The 12117-nt window shown below is 43.1% G+C and overlaps 1 protein-coding gene across 1 annotated transcript; it reads right to left on the bottom strand.

Annotated features, from left to right (window-relative positions):
- Positions 1–832: 832 nt before the first annotated feature.
- Positions 833–1495, bottom strand: LOC141638116 (protein FAR1-RELATED SEQUENCE 5-like). Its single transcript, XM_074447543.1, has one exon. The coding sequence runs from the start codon at positions 1493–1495 to the stop codon at positions 833–835; it is 663 nt and encodes a 220-aa protein (XP_074303644.1).
- Positions 1496–12117: the final 10622 nt, after the last annotated feature.

Here is a 12117-nt window from a genome sequence, read left to right as displayed (position 1 = left end):
AAGAATATCCGTTTTCTATTTAAAAATAACAACACATTAATAGCAGAATAGCAAAGTAGAATAACACAACAAAGATCGAATAGCGAGTAACACCGGAATAATAGGGCAATAACAAGTAGAATAAGAGGATAACATTAGAATAATAGGAGAGTAATAGTTGATTCATACCTCTTCGATTTGATTCTTCTTCATCATCGTCATCGAAGGGGGACTTTCAGCAAATGGAAGATTACAAGTTCTACTGTTGTGGTTCACCCACTTCTTGCAGTTAACGCATCTTCGCTTCCTCTTTTGTGGCTTGCTCTTGGCCTTTTCTTTCGACGACCTCAATCTTTTACCACTGCCCTTATTCTTGGCCTTGTTTGGCGGTCGAAGGTCAATATCATTGAAGCTGTGATTCCAAGAAGAGCCTCGATTTCCTGGTTTTTAGTTTTCGGTTCAATTGGTCTGTGATTTTCTCCCTGAATCCGTGTCGGGGTTTTCAGCGATTGCTTCATCTGTTTAACCGTAGCATAACCGTCCATCACCCCGACGATTGCATAAATCTCAGACCAAACCTTTGACATATCGGCTTTCTTGATGTCAGCTTCATCAATGTCTTCTATCACCTTTCCATTTTCATCTTGGACAATTGGCCTGTAGGATTTCTTTGTCCATCGGGCAAGGACATAAGGCTCAGGTATCCTGTGTACCTGCCTACCATTCCACACCCACAGTATATGCCGACAGACAATGCCATGCCTCTCAAACAGCTTACAAGCACATTTGCTCTCGTTAGTTTTGGTGTTAAATTCCACTCGGAAGTCTCGTGCTTCCCGATCTATCACGAACATCATGGTACTCCACCGTCCCTACTTGTTGTCAAATTCCCGACCCCTATGCTTTTGCATATCACATGTTTGACTTCGTTACGAAAGTCTGCAAAGATAGGATGTGTGTAGACAAGTGAGGCATGCATCTCTACCTTCATCGGCCCTACTCTCTCGAGCATATTATGCTCGTTGGCAGTGTCCAACCTCCTTTGTGAATGTCTCTGCTGTTCTATTGCGGAATTGTACCTCATCCAGAACTCGACAAGGGTTCCAAAGTGGCTTTCAAAGCGCTTGAAATAGCTGTTTGAACTTTCGGATCTCTGGGTTGTCCGCAGTAAACAACCTAGAGGCAGATCCCGAAAGTAAGCCGGTATCCACTTTCGTCTTATTGCAAATACATACTTCAACCACCGGTTGCTTTGCATACCATGGGCTTCAATAACAGTTTCCCAGTTTTGTTCAAATTCTTCTGGCTCGAGGTCGACATCCCACACAACGGCATTTATGTCGGTCATAACTTCCGTGTCATTGCAGATTGCCCTTCCCACCTTCTCTGACATTTTCTGCATGATATGCCACATGCAGTACTTGTGCACAGAATGCTTGAAGACATTTGGGCACGCCATTTTAATTCCAGGGCACTGGTCTGTAATTACACACGATGTTGTTATTCTTTGCCCCATTGCTTCGAGGAATTTTTAAAAATCCACTCAAATGAATCCACGACTCTCGAAGTCAAGTAACCCATTACAAAAGTTACCGTCTTCTTGTTGTGGTCTACTCCGGTGAAGGGAGTAAACACCATGAAATATTTGTTTGTCCCATAAGTAGGGTCAAACGAGATCGTGTCTCCATATAACTTGTAGTTTTTTATCCCTTCCTTATCAGCCAAAATAACCTTCGTCAAGCATTTGTTCTCATCCTGATCATAAGCAAAATAGAACCCGTTTGTTTCAGCCAGCATTTTGAAATGCCCAATGAACATTTTAGCATCCTTATCCCCAATGTAACACTTGATATTTCGTTTGAAGTTTTTGAAGTCTAGCAAAGAGGCACCGATATTCTGATAACCATTTGAGTATTCCTTGAGAATTCTGAAGCTCAATGTTGGACCTATGTTGAGCTTAGTATGATCAATAATGGTCCTCTTAATGTAGTCATGGAAGTCCCTTGAGAGCTTTTGGAACTCTCTGTTTTTGACAGAGTAAAGAGAGTGATTGTGAACGTCTACAATGACGTCCACAATATATCCATCCGGCCTGTCGTCGGTTTTTTCACAAGTTCTCAACCTCATGTGCGCCTTGCAGCCACACCTTGTCAGAGCATGCTTCTTTGGCTGTCTAATTCTTCGCTTTTTGTTCTCTGTTGTACTCAAATTACCAGCTACGTGATTTGTTGCTTGAAGTCGCAGTTTTCTTTTCATATCCCTATACCCCTGTCTGTTACAGACCAGTGATTTGACGCTGACGCCCCCTTATACTTCGCATTTGTGTACTTTCTCACATAAAATCTGCAAGCCAATGCATATATGTTGTAGAACTGTACTGAATCGTCCAAGGTAAGAAAGAACATGCCACGTTTAGGCGTAAAATCACTCTCAACAGTCCTTACCCACTGCTCAGTACCCCCGGGTGTACTGCTGTAATGAAGAGTTGGAACAAACTCATCGTTTTCTTCGTCTGAACAGGTTGGGCTGGTGAATATATTGTTATTAGAAGAATCCCCAATAGCTAAAACTGCATTGTCTTCAACAATATATAGAGACAGTAGAAATATCTGGGACAGTAAATTATTATAATGAGTACAGTCAGTGGACAACAAAATGACAATAACATCACAATAACAGTAGCATGGGGGAGAGATCAACATTGCAGTAATGTGACAATAAGAGTATGATAACAGCAGCTGGGAAACAGACAACAATCAATAACATCAGAATAATAGTAAATGTGTTTTTCTTATGCTACTTTCTTATCAGCGGTATATTTCCATGCTAGTGCACCATGATATCAGAACAATAGGACCATAATATCAGAATAACAGTACAATAATATCATCATGTTTCTCTACTTTTTACAATAATAGTACAATAATATCATAATAACAGTACTCTTTTTCTACTCTAATACAAGACAGATGATACGTGCCTAATGTATAGTCTTTTTGGCCTATTTCAGCACGTGTTTCTATGCATTTCTATACTGTTTTTATAGTATTTTACCCCGAATTGGCTACTTTGGTGTATTTGGTCCTTTTTTGTAGGAATGATCGCGGAAGTAGCGGAACCATGCTCCTTTTCGTCCTTTTTGCATGCATTTAGAGGAGACGGGATTATCCCAGAGTGAGATATTGCACTTGGAAGCATCGTTGCACGCATTACAAGGCACTTGGGTGAAGACGTGAGCTGAATTGAAGATACAAGTGCTCGATCGAGTTGTTTGCTGGTCGATCGAGTGGTTTCTAGGCCCCCTGAGGCTCGATCGAGCTACTCCTTAGTCGATCGAGTAAGCCGCACATGACCAAGTCCTCGATCGAGTGACCTTTTGGTCGATCGAGGGACTTTTGCTGAGATGTTGGTCGATCGAGTGGTTTAATCCACTCGATCGAGAGGTTTTCGACATTATGGGCTTTAATTCAGTCCGTGTGTTTAATTTTCGCTAAACATTATTGTTTGTTTTTCCTATTTAACCTACGTTTAACTAGGTTATTAGGTATCTCTTTTACTATCTTTTCATACTAGAAAACTCTCTACTGAAACTTAATTACGTTGCTCTCATTCTTCTTTACTGTTACTTTTATTTTCGGATTATTGGTTGCTCGGATTCAGTGTTCTTTACGCCGGATTCGCTCAGATTGTAATCTTTCCTTTCTCTTTATTATTAATAATCACTTGTTGCTTCTATTTCTTGTTGATGCTATTATTCTTTCTTGCCCTAATTTCCGTTATTGCTTTTTATCGTTCATTTCATTATGTTATCTGCTATTTGAAAATTATTTGCTGTTAGATTAATTACAAACATGAGTAGCTAAATTCCTTTCATGTTGGGATTAGGGGATCTGCGGTAGAAATGTGACGACGTAGTAAATGAATTAGACGGATTAATCGCGAGACTCTGTCACTATAGTAATTTAACTGTAATTCCCGACCTAGTTGAGTGCACGCTTCTATGTCACCCATTAATCTGGCTAAATTTGATCCTGGATCGAAAGATTGGACTAAATAGGCCTGCTATAAACAGTAGACTACCCTAATGAGGACGAAAGTTAAGTTAGTGGTATTTTAGGATAGAAAGTGGACCGAAAGGACCTTTTAACATCCGTCTCACACCTAGTTCGTCTGAATCATTTACAGCTGAGTCGCAGGACTACCGTAGTGAACCGAATTCCCGACATGTCCCTCTCTTATTGATAGTTTTAAATCACTTTCCCCTTTCTTTCGCTCTCTACTTTATTCCTCCTTCCTTTCAACTCCGTAGTTTAGGAACCAAATTCAATTCAACACCAATTGTTACCATAGGATTAGAAATAGATAGCTGTAGTTGCATTACCTCCCTGTGGATTCGATACTCATTGCCTCTGCTACATTTTAGTTGAGACCGTTAGGTTTATTTTTGACAGTGCACGACAGGACGTGTCAAATTTTGGCGCTGCCGATTCTTGGGAGGCAATTGTTCAATTTACTAGCTGTTTTATTTTTAATTCTTCTTTTAGTTTAAGGAACATCGTTCCTTAGACTATTCTTATATCTTGTCTGTAGTTTCTTCTTATGCGCGGTCGTCCAGGGGTGGTCCACTACTACCTTTTGATCCCGAGATTGAGAGATCTCTGCACGTAAAAAGGAGACTATTTCAAGAACAACAGGCAGAGGAAGAGCCTAGTTCTCGTGGTAGCTTTTACGAGAACGAGCTTTTCGAGGAGAATCCACCGTCTTCTCCGTTTCCAATTCATCGATTGAATCTATTACTTTCCCATATTTTCCCGAAATGGCTGAGGAAGCAACCATTGCTAGTCACTCCGAGCCCACGGTGACAATCTCTATAAGGGGTTCGAATTACCGGAGATGCTAGGAAGTTCGAGCCAAAGCCTCGCATACATTAATATGGTCGAGAAAAATCGTTCGGGAGCTGCAAATCAAGATGCAGCTCAAAGATATGAAGACCTTCATTGATTATCACTTTTCCATACCTCCTCCCGATGGCGTGACGAGGATCGGATAAAAGAAACCATGTTCATCTTCTCACTCCGCGATCTTTGCAAGGGAGTGGTATAGGGATTTGGACCGAGCTGCCCACGGCATAACGGATTGGAATTCGCTAGCATTGGCGTTCTATAAGAAGTACTTCTGCTTCAAGAACCATCGCCATTAGAGCTCAGATAACAAGTTTCAAACAAGGGCCCGACGAGAACTTCCACGAGGCATGGCTTCGATTTAAGAAACTAGTGCGGACCATACCGCATCATGGTTTCGAAAAATGGAGTTTGTGCAACCATTTTTACAATGGTTTATATGATGATCGAGGGCTATTTTAGATGCTACACCAATGGTCGATTTGCCGACAACTTGGGAGCAACCAAAGGGTGGAAGATCATAGATGATTTAGCCACTCATAGGGCTGAATATGGGAATTCAAGAGGAAATCAAAGGAGAGCCGCTGAATCCTCTTCGATGAGCGCATTAGAAGCCCTTACCGCGAGGTTTGACAAGTATGAACTAGGGCGAGCTCTCAAGGGAGGGATGTACCAGGTTAATGCTATGACAGACGGTCCTTTCGTGCATGCAAGGTGTGGGGGAGATGGACATGTCTCTGATTATTGTCCTAGTCCTTATGAGCAATGTGCTGCCTTCCAACATTACAGGCAAAACAACTCTCATTACGAGCCGAATATCCACCCCAATTTGAGGTGGAGTAGCCAGAACGTACTCAACCCCACCGCCCCTCCAAATCACCAATGACCATATATTCTTCCACACCGAAGCAACAAGGCTATCAGAAGCCTCCGTCTTTCAACCCTCCTAACCAAGGTGCTTCGTCATCTAGTGGGGTGAGTGAGATGGGTGAGTTAAAGTCCATGATGCAGTCCATTGCAAAGCAATTACAACAGAAGGACACGGCATTCAAGGCACTTGAGACTCAAGTTGCCCAACTGGCTGAAAATCAATCTTCAAGGAAGCCCGGTCATTTACCGACTCAAAATGACAAGAACCCAAATGAGACGGTACATTTGATAGAATTGAAAAGCGGTCTTTCTTATGAGGGACCGGAAGTACAGAAATCAGACCCGAGGGAAGCTCTCACTGATGGTGAACAGTGTTTTGTTAAGAAAAAAGGACTCACGACAAATGTGTTACTCGATCGACTGAAATCTGGAGCTCGATCGAGTGGAAATGGTGAAGAAAGCCCTCGATCGAGTAGTCTTTCTGCTCGATCGAATGAACAGGAAGCTGAGGTTGGTCGATCGAGTGGAAATGTTACTCGATCGACTGACGTTGATGAAGAAACTGCTCGATCGAGTGAGCGCATTGCTCGATCGAGTGATATTGATGAGCGAGAAATCACCGGAAAGACCTCGTTCGAGAGGTAAGAAGCGATCAAAAGATACCGAACTTGCACCAGAAGACACTTTGGAAGCGAGAAACAAGGGGCTCGAGATACCAATCACGGTTCCCTTCCCGAGGCGGCTGCAGAATACCAAGGTTAATCAACAGTTTGGCAAATTTGTTGAGCTCTTGAAGAGTTTGGAAGTCTCCGTGCCGTTCACTGAATTGCTGACTAAGGTACCCTCTTATTTAAAGTTTATGAAAGAAATTTTAGCACTTAAGAGGACTATTAATGATAATGAGACCGTAGCTTTGACGAGGTGGGGTCACTATTTCAAAATAAGCTACCTCCTAAGCAATCGGACCGGGTAGTTTTTCGATCCCTTGTCACATCGGTATGCAATTGATTGATAATGCGCTATGCGATTTAGGCGCTAGCGTAAGTGTTTTACCTTTGTCTCTAGCTAAGAGACTTGGTGTGACAAAGCCGAGTTGCACCAACATGACTCCGGATGGCCGACCGTAGTTTATCACGGCCACTAGGTGTAGCGTAAGACGTGCTGTTCAGATCGGAAGTTCTTTATTCCCGTCGATTTTGTCGTCTTAGATATCCCCGAAGATGCACACACCCCTATCATTTTAGGGAGACCATTTTTGTCCACTTTGCCCGTGCGGTAATAGACGTCGGGGAAGACTTTGACCTTTCGGGTAGGGGACGAGGAGCCGACTTTTCCTCGGTCCAAGTTCCGGAGGGCTCCCATGCAAGCTCAGCCTTGCAATGCCCTCTCTTCTGTTGACCCTATTATTGACACTCCGGATGAAAATTTGGGAATATTCTTTATTGCTAACCCTCCGCCTCATACCGAGAGCAAAAAGGAGGAAAGTTCGTCTGTTTTCCTTCTGCTGCAGTGCGGATGAAGGCAAGAAAGGAGCTGTCAAGGGACATGGTGCAACCATTATCAATCAAACTGGAGCCAAGGATGCCAAAGAAGATGACAGAGGGGCGAGAACGAAGAAAGTTCGAACCTACATAGATTGGAACTATGTTCCTCCTCCTCTTGCAAACAGTAATTCAAGCTCATGGAAATCAAAGAGGACGGTCAGTATCGCTGAAGTGACGTCCTCCAGTCAGAAGCCCACCAAGGGGCCACTGAAAGCTGATGGGAATAAAACGGGGAAATGCCCCGTGTAACAAATTGTAATAGATATTTGTTTGAATTTCTTGACTTTGTTTATTACGTTTTTTTTTAATTAGGGCAATTAGTTTAGACAATTCTTTAGCTTAGACTAAGACTATAGACTGTGTTTTCTGCGTATTTGGTATTTTGGGATGTGTTTGGATGTGTTTTATGCAGGTTTGGGGAAGTTTCACGCAATCCGAGGAAGAAAGGACGAAATCCAAAGAGTCTACAAGAAGAAGTCCTCGATCGAGTACTTTTTGTACTTGATCGAGTAGAAATTGGGTCGATCGAGCTGTCTAGGTACTCGATCGAGAAAAGCCAAAGAGGAACAGGTCGATCGAGAGGATTCTTACTCGATCGAGCAAAGGGGACATCAAAAGTCCTCGATCGAGTGATTAAAACCACTCGATCGAGTGAAATGAACAGTGGACACGGGAGTTTTCTTTCTTAAAACTCTTATCTTCCAAATTCTATTTCATTTCACCCTAATTTCGTCTAACCCCCTCCTTAATGTGCGATTGATTTCACCCCCAAATCCCTGCATTTCTTGCCCAATCTCCAAATCCGCCACCTACAATCCCTTCATAGCTAATTAATCTTCAATAGCCCCTTGTTTTCCCCTCTATTTGTGTTCATCTTCACTGTTTTTAAAGGGAATTAGGGTTTGCGGTTTTTTCGACTGAAAAACCGCTTTTCTTTGCTTGATTCTTGAAGATTAATTGCTTATTCTAGGTCCTTTATCATCAAGTAAGTGTTTCCTCCTTCCCCTTGTATTTTAATTCCACTTATTTTGATCTTTTTGGGGGAAACTGAATTAGGGCTCGAAAAATCCATGTCTAGTCGAATTTTTTTCGATTTATTTGTGTTTATATGCCCTTAATTAGCTTGTTGATGATCTTATCCCAATCCCTCACTGTTTTGGCTTGTTAATTCGAATTTTGCGCGAGATTTCCGCGATTAGGGCCTGTAAGTCGAAATTTGTCGACTGTCAGACGGTCTTTTTTGTTGCCTTGCTTGTCTAACTTCAGTTCTTTCTTACTTATCGCTGCTGTTAACTGCTGTTACCGTCCCCTATCGCCATTACTCGATGTGAATTACTGGGAAATCTCGTACTGTGAGTAGAAATCTTCGACTGCTAGGAGTCTTACATGCTCCCATATGTGGTTTTCATGCTGTGTTAGCCCCTTTAGCAGTCATTATTTTATCATATCACCACCACTCACATGCTGCTTTTCGAATTTGTTGAGGATTGTTGGATTTTATATCTTTGGAAGTCGAATTTTTCGACCGATAGGGCCATCTTTTCTTTGTCACATGCTGGTTAACGCTTTATTTTAGCCACGGTTAGCAGTCATTCTTTTTTATTCAGCCCTTGATTTGATTGCAGGATGGATGCTAGTTCTTTGCCTTCTGTGAGTTCATCCTCCAGCCCTTCTTCGAGCGAGCCAGTGGTCCCTGCTGTTGCCACTAGCTCCGCCCTAGTCACCACTGCAGCACCAGTTCTCCTTGTTTCAGCTGCAGGGACAGTTTACGCCTCAGCTAGCTCAGCCGGGAGCTCAGTCCAGGCCACACCAGCCGTCACTCCTACCAGGCCCTTCTCCATGCTAGACAGAGGACTCACCCCTCGTTTCCCGCAGCCTGGTATGGTGCCACCGAGGCCGAACCAGTAGGTTAGCCAGTTAGCCATCACTTCCAGCCCTTCTGAGGTTGTTGTTGCGGGAGAGGGCACTCTCACCCCTTTACCGAAGATGCCCACGGTACGTTTCACTTCAGAGGCTCACCGGACTCGGTTAGCCGCTTTACTTCATTGCCCCCTCTCCCCCACCCGTTTCCTTGCGCAGACTGATCTAGAGACCTTAGGAATTTATGAGGAGGTCTGTAGTTTGTTGAACGGGACGGGTATGTCGGGTCTGATCACCATGCAGGAAGCTACTATTCGTACCTCTACATACGAGTTTTTCAGCTCCTATTCTTTTGACACCGACTCTTACGATGCTGACCACTCCAGTTCTTGCATTCACTTTCGACTCCTGCAATGAGTCGCACCTGGACTTTGGCCGGGTTTGGGCGAGGTTTTAGGCCTAGTTAGTGACGGTCTCACCGACCCACCTCGAGACCTCCTTGACCACTTTGGGCTGCACTTTCTCACACCCCCTTCTCTTCACGGAAGGGAGCTCACGTTCACTTACCTGCCCCGTTACTACTTGCGTCGATAGGAGAGACCATCTTTGGGCGACCTGAGCCCAATAACGTGACCAACACCGAGCTAGCGATTCTCGCGGGTACCTCAACATTGACTACGGTACCCGTTTGTTCTAAACATTGCCTATCTAGTAGCTCGGATTGGAACGGAATTGGGACTCGGTCAAGACCGTTGTCAATCATGCGGCGGGCTAGTGACTAGGATTGCCCGCCACCTTTACCCCACTGAGCCTGGACTTACTGCACCTGATAGGATGGTTTACCTTGACCTGGGTGCCATGGCTAACTTCGCCTGGTTCCCAAAGGCGAAGGGGAGCGCGAGGACGTGGAAGATCTGTGGTTCCACGTCTGTTACCTTACCATGCTCTACCCTTCCTCCACTTTTACCGCTCCCGTCTCACGCCGAGGAGAGCGAGGCCACCTCCACCTACCTACCACCTTACCTTCACCCCTACTTCTTCTTCTAGGAAGAGGAAGCGGAGGCCGAGCATCTTCTAGCTCTCGGCTCGGACTCGGCCCAGTGGACCGACCCCACGCCTACGCCTACACCCACACACACTCCTACTCTTCCTCCACTTGACCCTCCTTCTGGTTCGGCTTTGCCGGCCAATTTTGTTTGCCCTCCTGTTTTAGGGGCGCCCGAGGTCATGGACCAAGGGCGTCGTGATGCCTTGGTTTTGGATATGTGCAGGTACATTACTGAGATGCGACGGGATATGGCTTTGGCCGTATTCTTGTCCGTTTTGGTTTGGGGAGGGTATTGCATCCTTTTGAGTCTGCATCTGCATTTGTTCTGCATTCACGTTTCATTTTTTAGTTTGCATCGTTGTTTATTTTCAATAAAAAAAAATCAAAAATCCAAAAAAATTAGAAAATGTCAAAAAAATTCAAAAATTTCACGTTTATTTTTGCATTTAGGTTGAGTCGGAACGGTAGATTTCCATGATGACAATGCACTATAACTTGTCAAATTACTTGAGCCTTGCACTTTATTGATGGTTTTTAGCCTTGTCATACGCATAATCTACGAATTTCTGTTCAAATAATAGCTGACTGTCTAGACTTGACCTATAAACTGGCAAACTACTTAAAAATTCTGAGTTTTTAGAGCCATAACTGGTGCCATTCATGACCAGTTCATTAGGAATTTTGAGAGTAGTACTCCTTGCATAGCATGTTCATCTCATTTGCACATTTATGACATTCAATTTCTCGTCAAATGCACATATTCGGGTTTGTGGTTGGTGTCATATGCAGGGAGGGTCTTGCAAATTCCCCTTTCTTTACATCTTTCACCCATTTAGCTCCACTTTAGCCAAAACTTGCCTTTTTGACCCGTTAGCTACATTCCAAATTAAGCCTGCCTAGTCAAGCTAGTTAGTTTGTCCTCTTGTGGTATGTTTTCCATTGTAGTTTGGTCTATCATTCTTGTTGGAGTTGGTGTCTGTATTAAGGAAGGAGGAAAGAAAAAAAAAAAGTATTGAAAAAGAAACGTGAAAGAAAAGAAACATGAAAGAAAGAAAGAAAAAAAATGAAAAAAAGAAAAAAAAAGAGCTGGAACGAAAAGAAAAAGAAGAAAAAAATTTGTTGAGAAAACAGTTGTACCCTCTTGTCAGAGTTGAGAAGATGTTCGAAGATGTACAATTGAAAAAGGTTGTTTGTTCCAGTTAGTATTTTCAGACGGTGTTTAAAAAAGGGAATTTTGTGACCGTCTGACTCCTCCACTCTTATTCTATATTTTTTGAGGAGATTGTGCTTTGAGTCTAGTGAGTTTTGTGCCAATTGAAGGGCACTTGTGTTTAGTCTTTCAGTCAGTTGAGATCCGGATGATTTATTATGGTCCTGTTAGGAACTAGCTTGACGCTTTTACCTCCACATTTCCATAACTTGTTTTGCCTTTTCTCACCTGAACCTCACTATTCCCATATTATTTGCAAATCCTCGGCTGTGGCGGACATTATTGGTTGGAGTGTGTGCATTAGTACTTGAATTGTCTTTCATTTTTGTTGCATGCATGCTATGTAGGTCGCAGTTAGGTGAGTGACTGTCTTTTCTTCTCTCTTTTACATATAACATTTGCCCTTTGCTTCATGAGAGAAGAGTGACCACGTGAGAGTCCAGTTTTGTTGGTCTTGCAAGGTCGATAGGTCGACTTTATTTACGAACGACTTATAATTCGTTTGCGTATTGACTACTTAGCTTTAACTGTTGATCTTCGTTGCATTAAATTGGTTCAAGTAGACAAGTTAAGCTAGCTCTGAGTTATCATTTCCGTTCCATTAGTTTAGTTTTGAGTTTACTCGAGGGCGAGTAAAGGTTTGGTTTGGGGAGATTTGATACGTGCCTAACGTATAGTCTTTTTGGCCTATTTCAGCACGTGTTT

Source organism: Silene latifolia, unplaced genomic scaffold, assembly GCF_048544455.1.
Source record: "Silene latifolia isolate original U9 population unplaced genomic scaffold, ASM4854445v1 scaffold_180, whole genome shotgun sequence".
In the NCBI taxonomy this organism is placed as follows: domain Eukaryota; kingdom Viridiplantae; phylum Streptophyta; class Magnoliopsida; order Caryophyllales; family Caryophyllaceae; genus Silene; species Silene latifolia.
Note: the sequence above shows the minus strand (reverse complement) of the source record. Positions and strands in the feature narration are given on the sequence as shown.

Coding starts and splice junctions, on each gene's coding strand:
- LOC141638116 (XM_074447543.1), bottom strand. CDS start 1,495: ATGGGGCAAAGAATAACAACATCGTGTGTAATTACAGACCAGTGCCCT.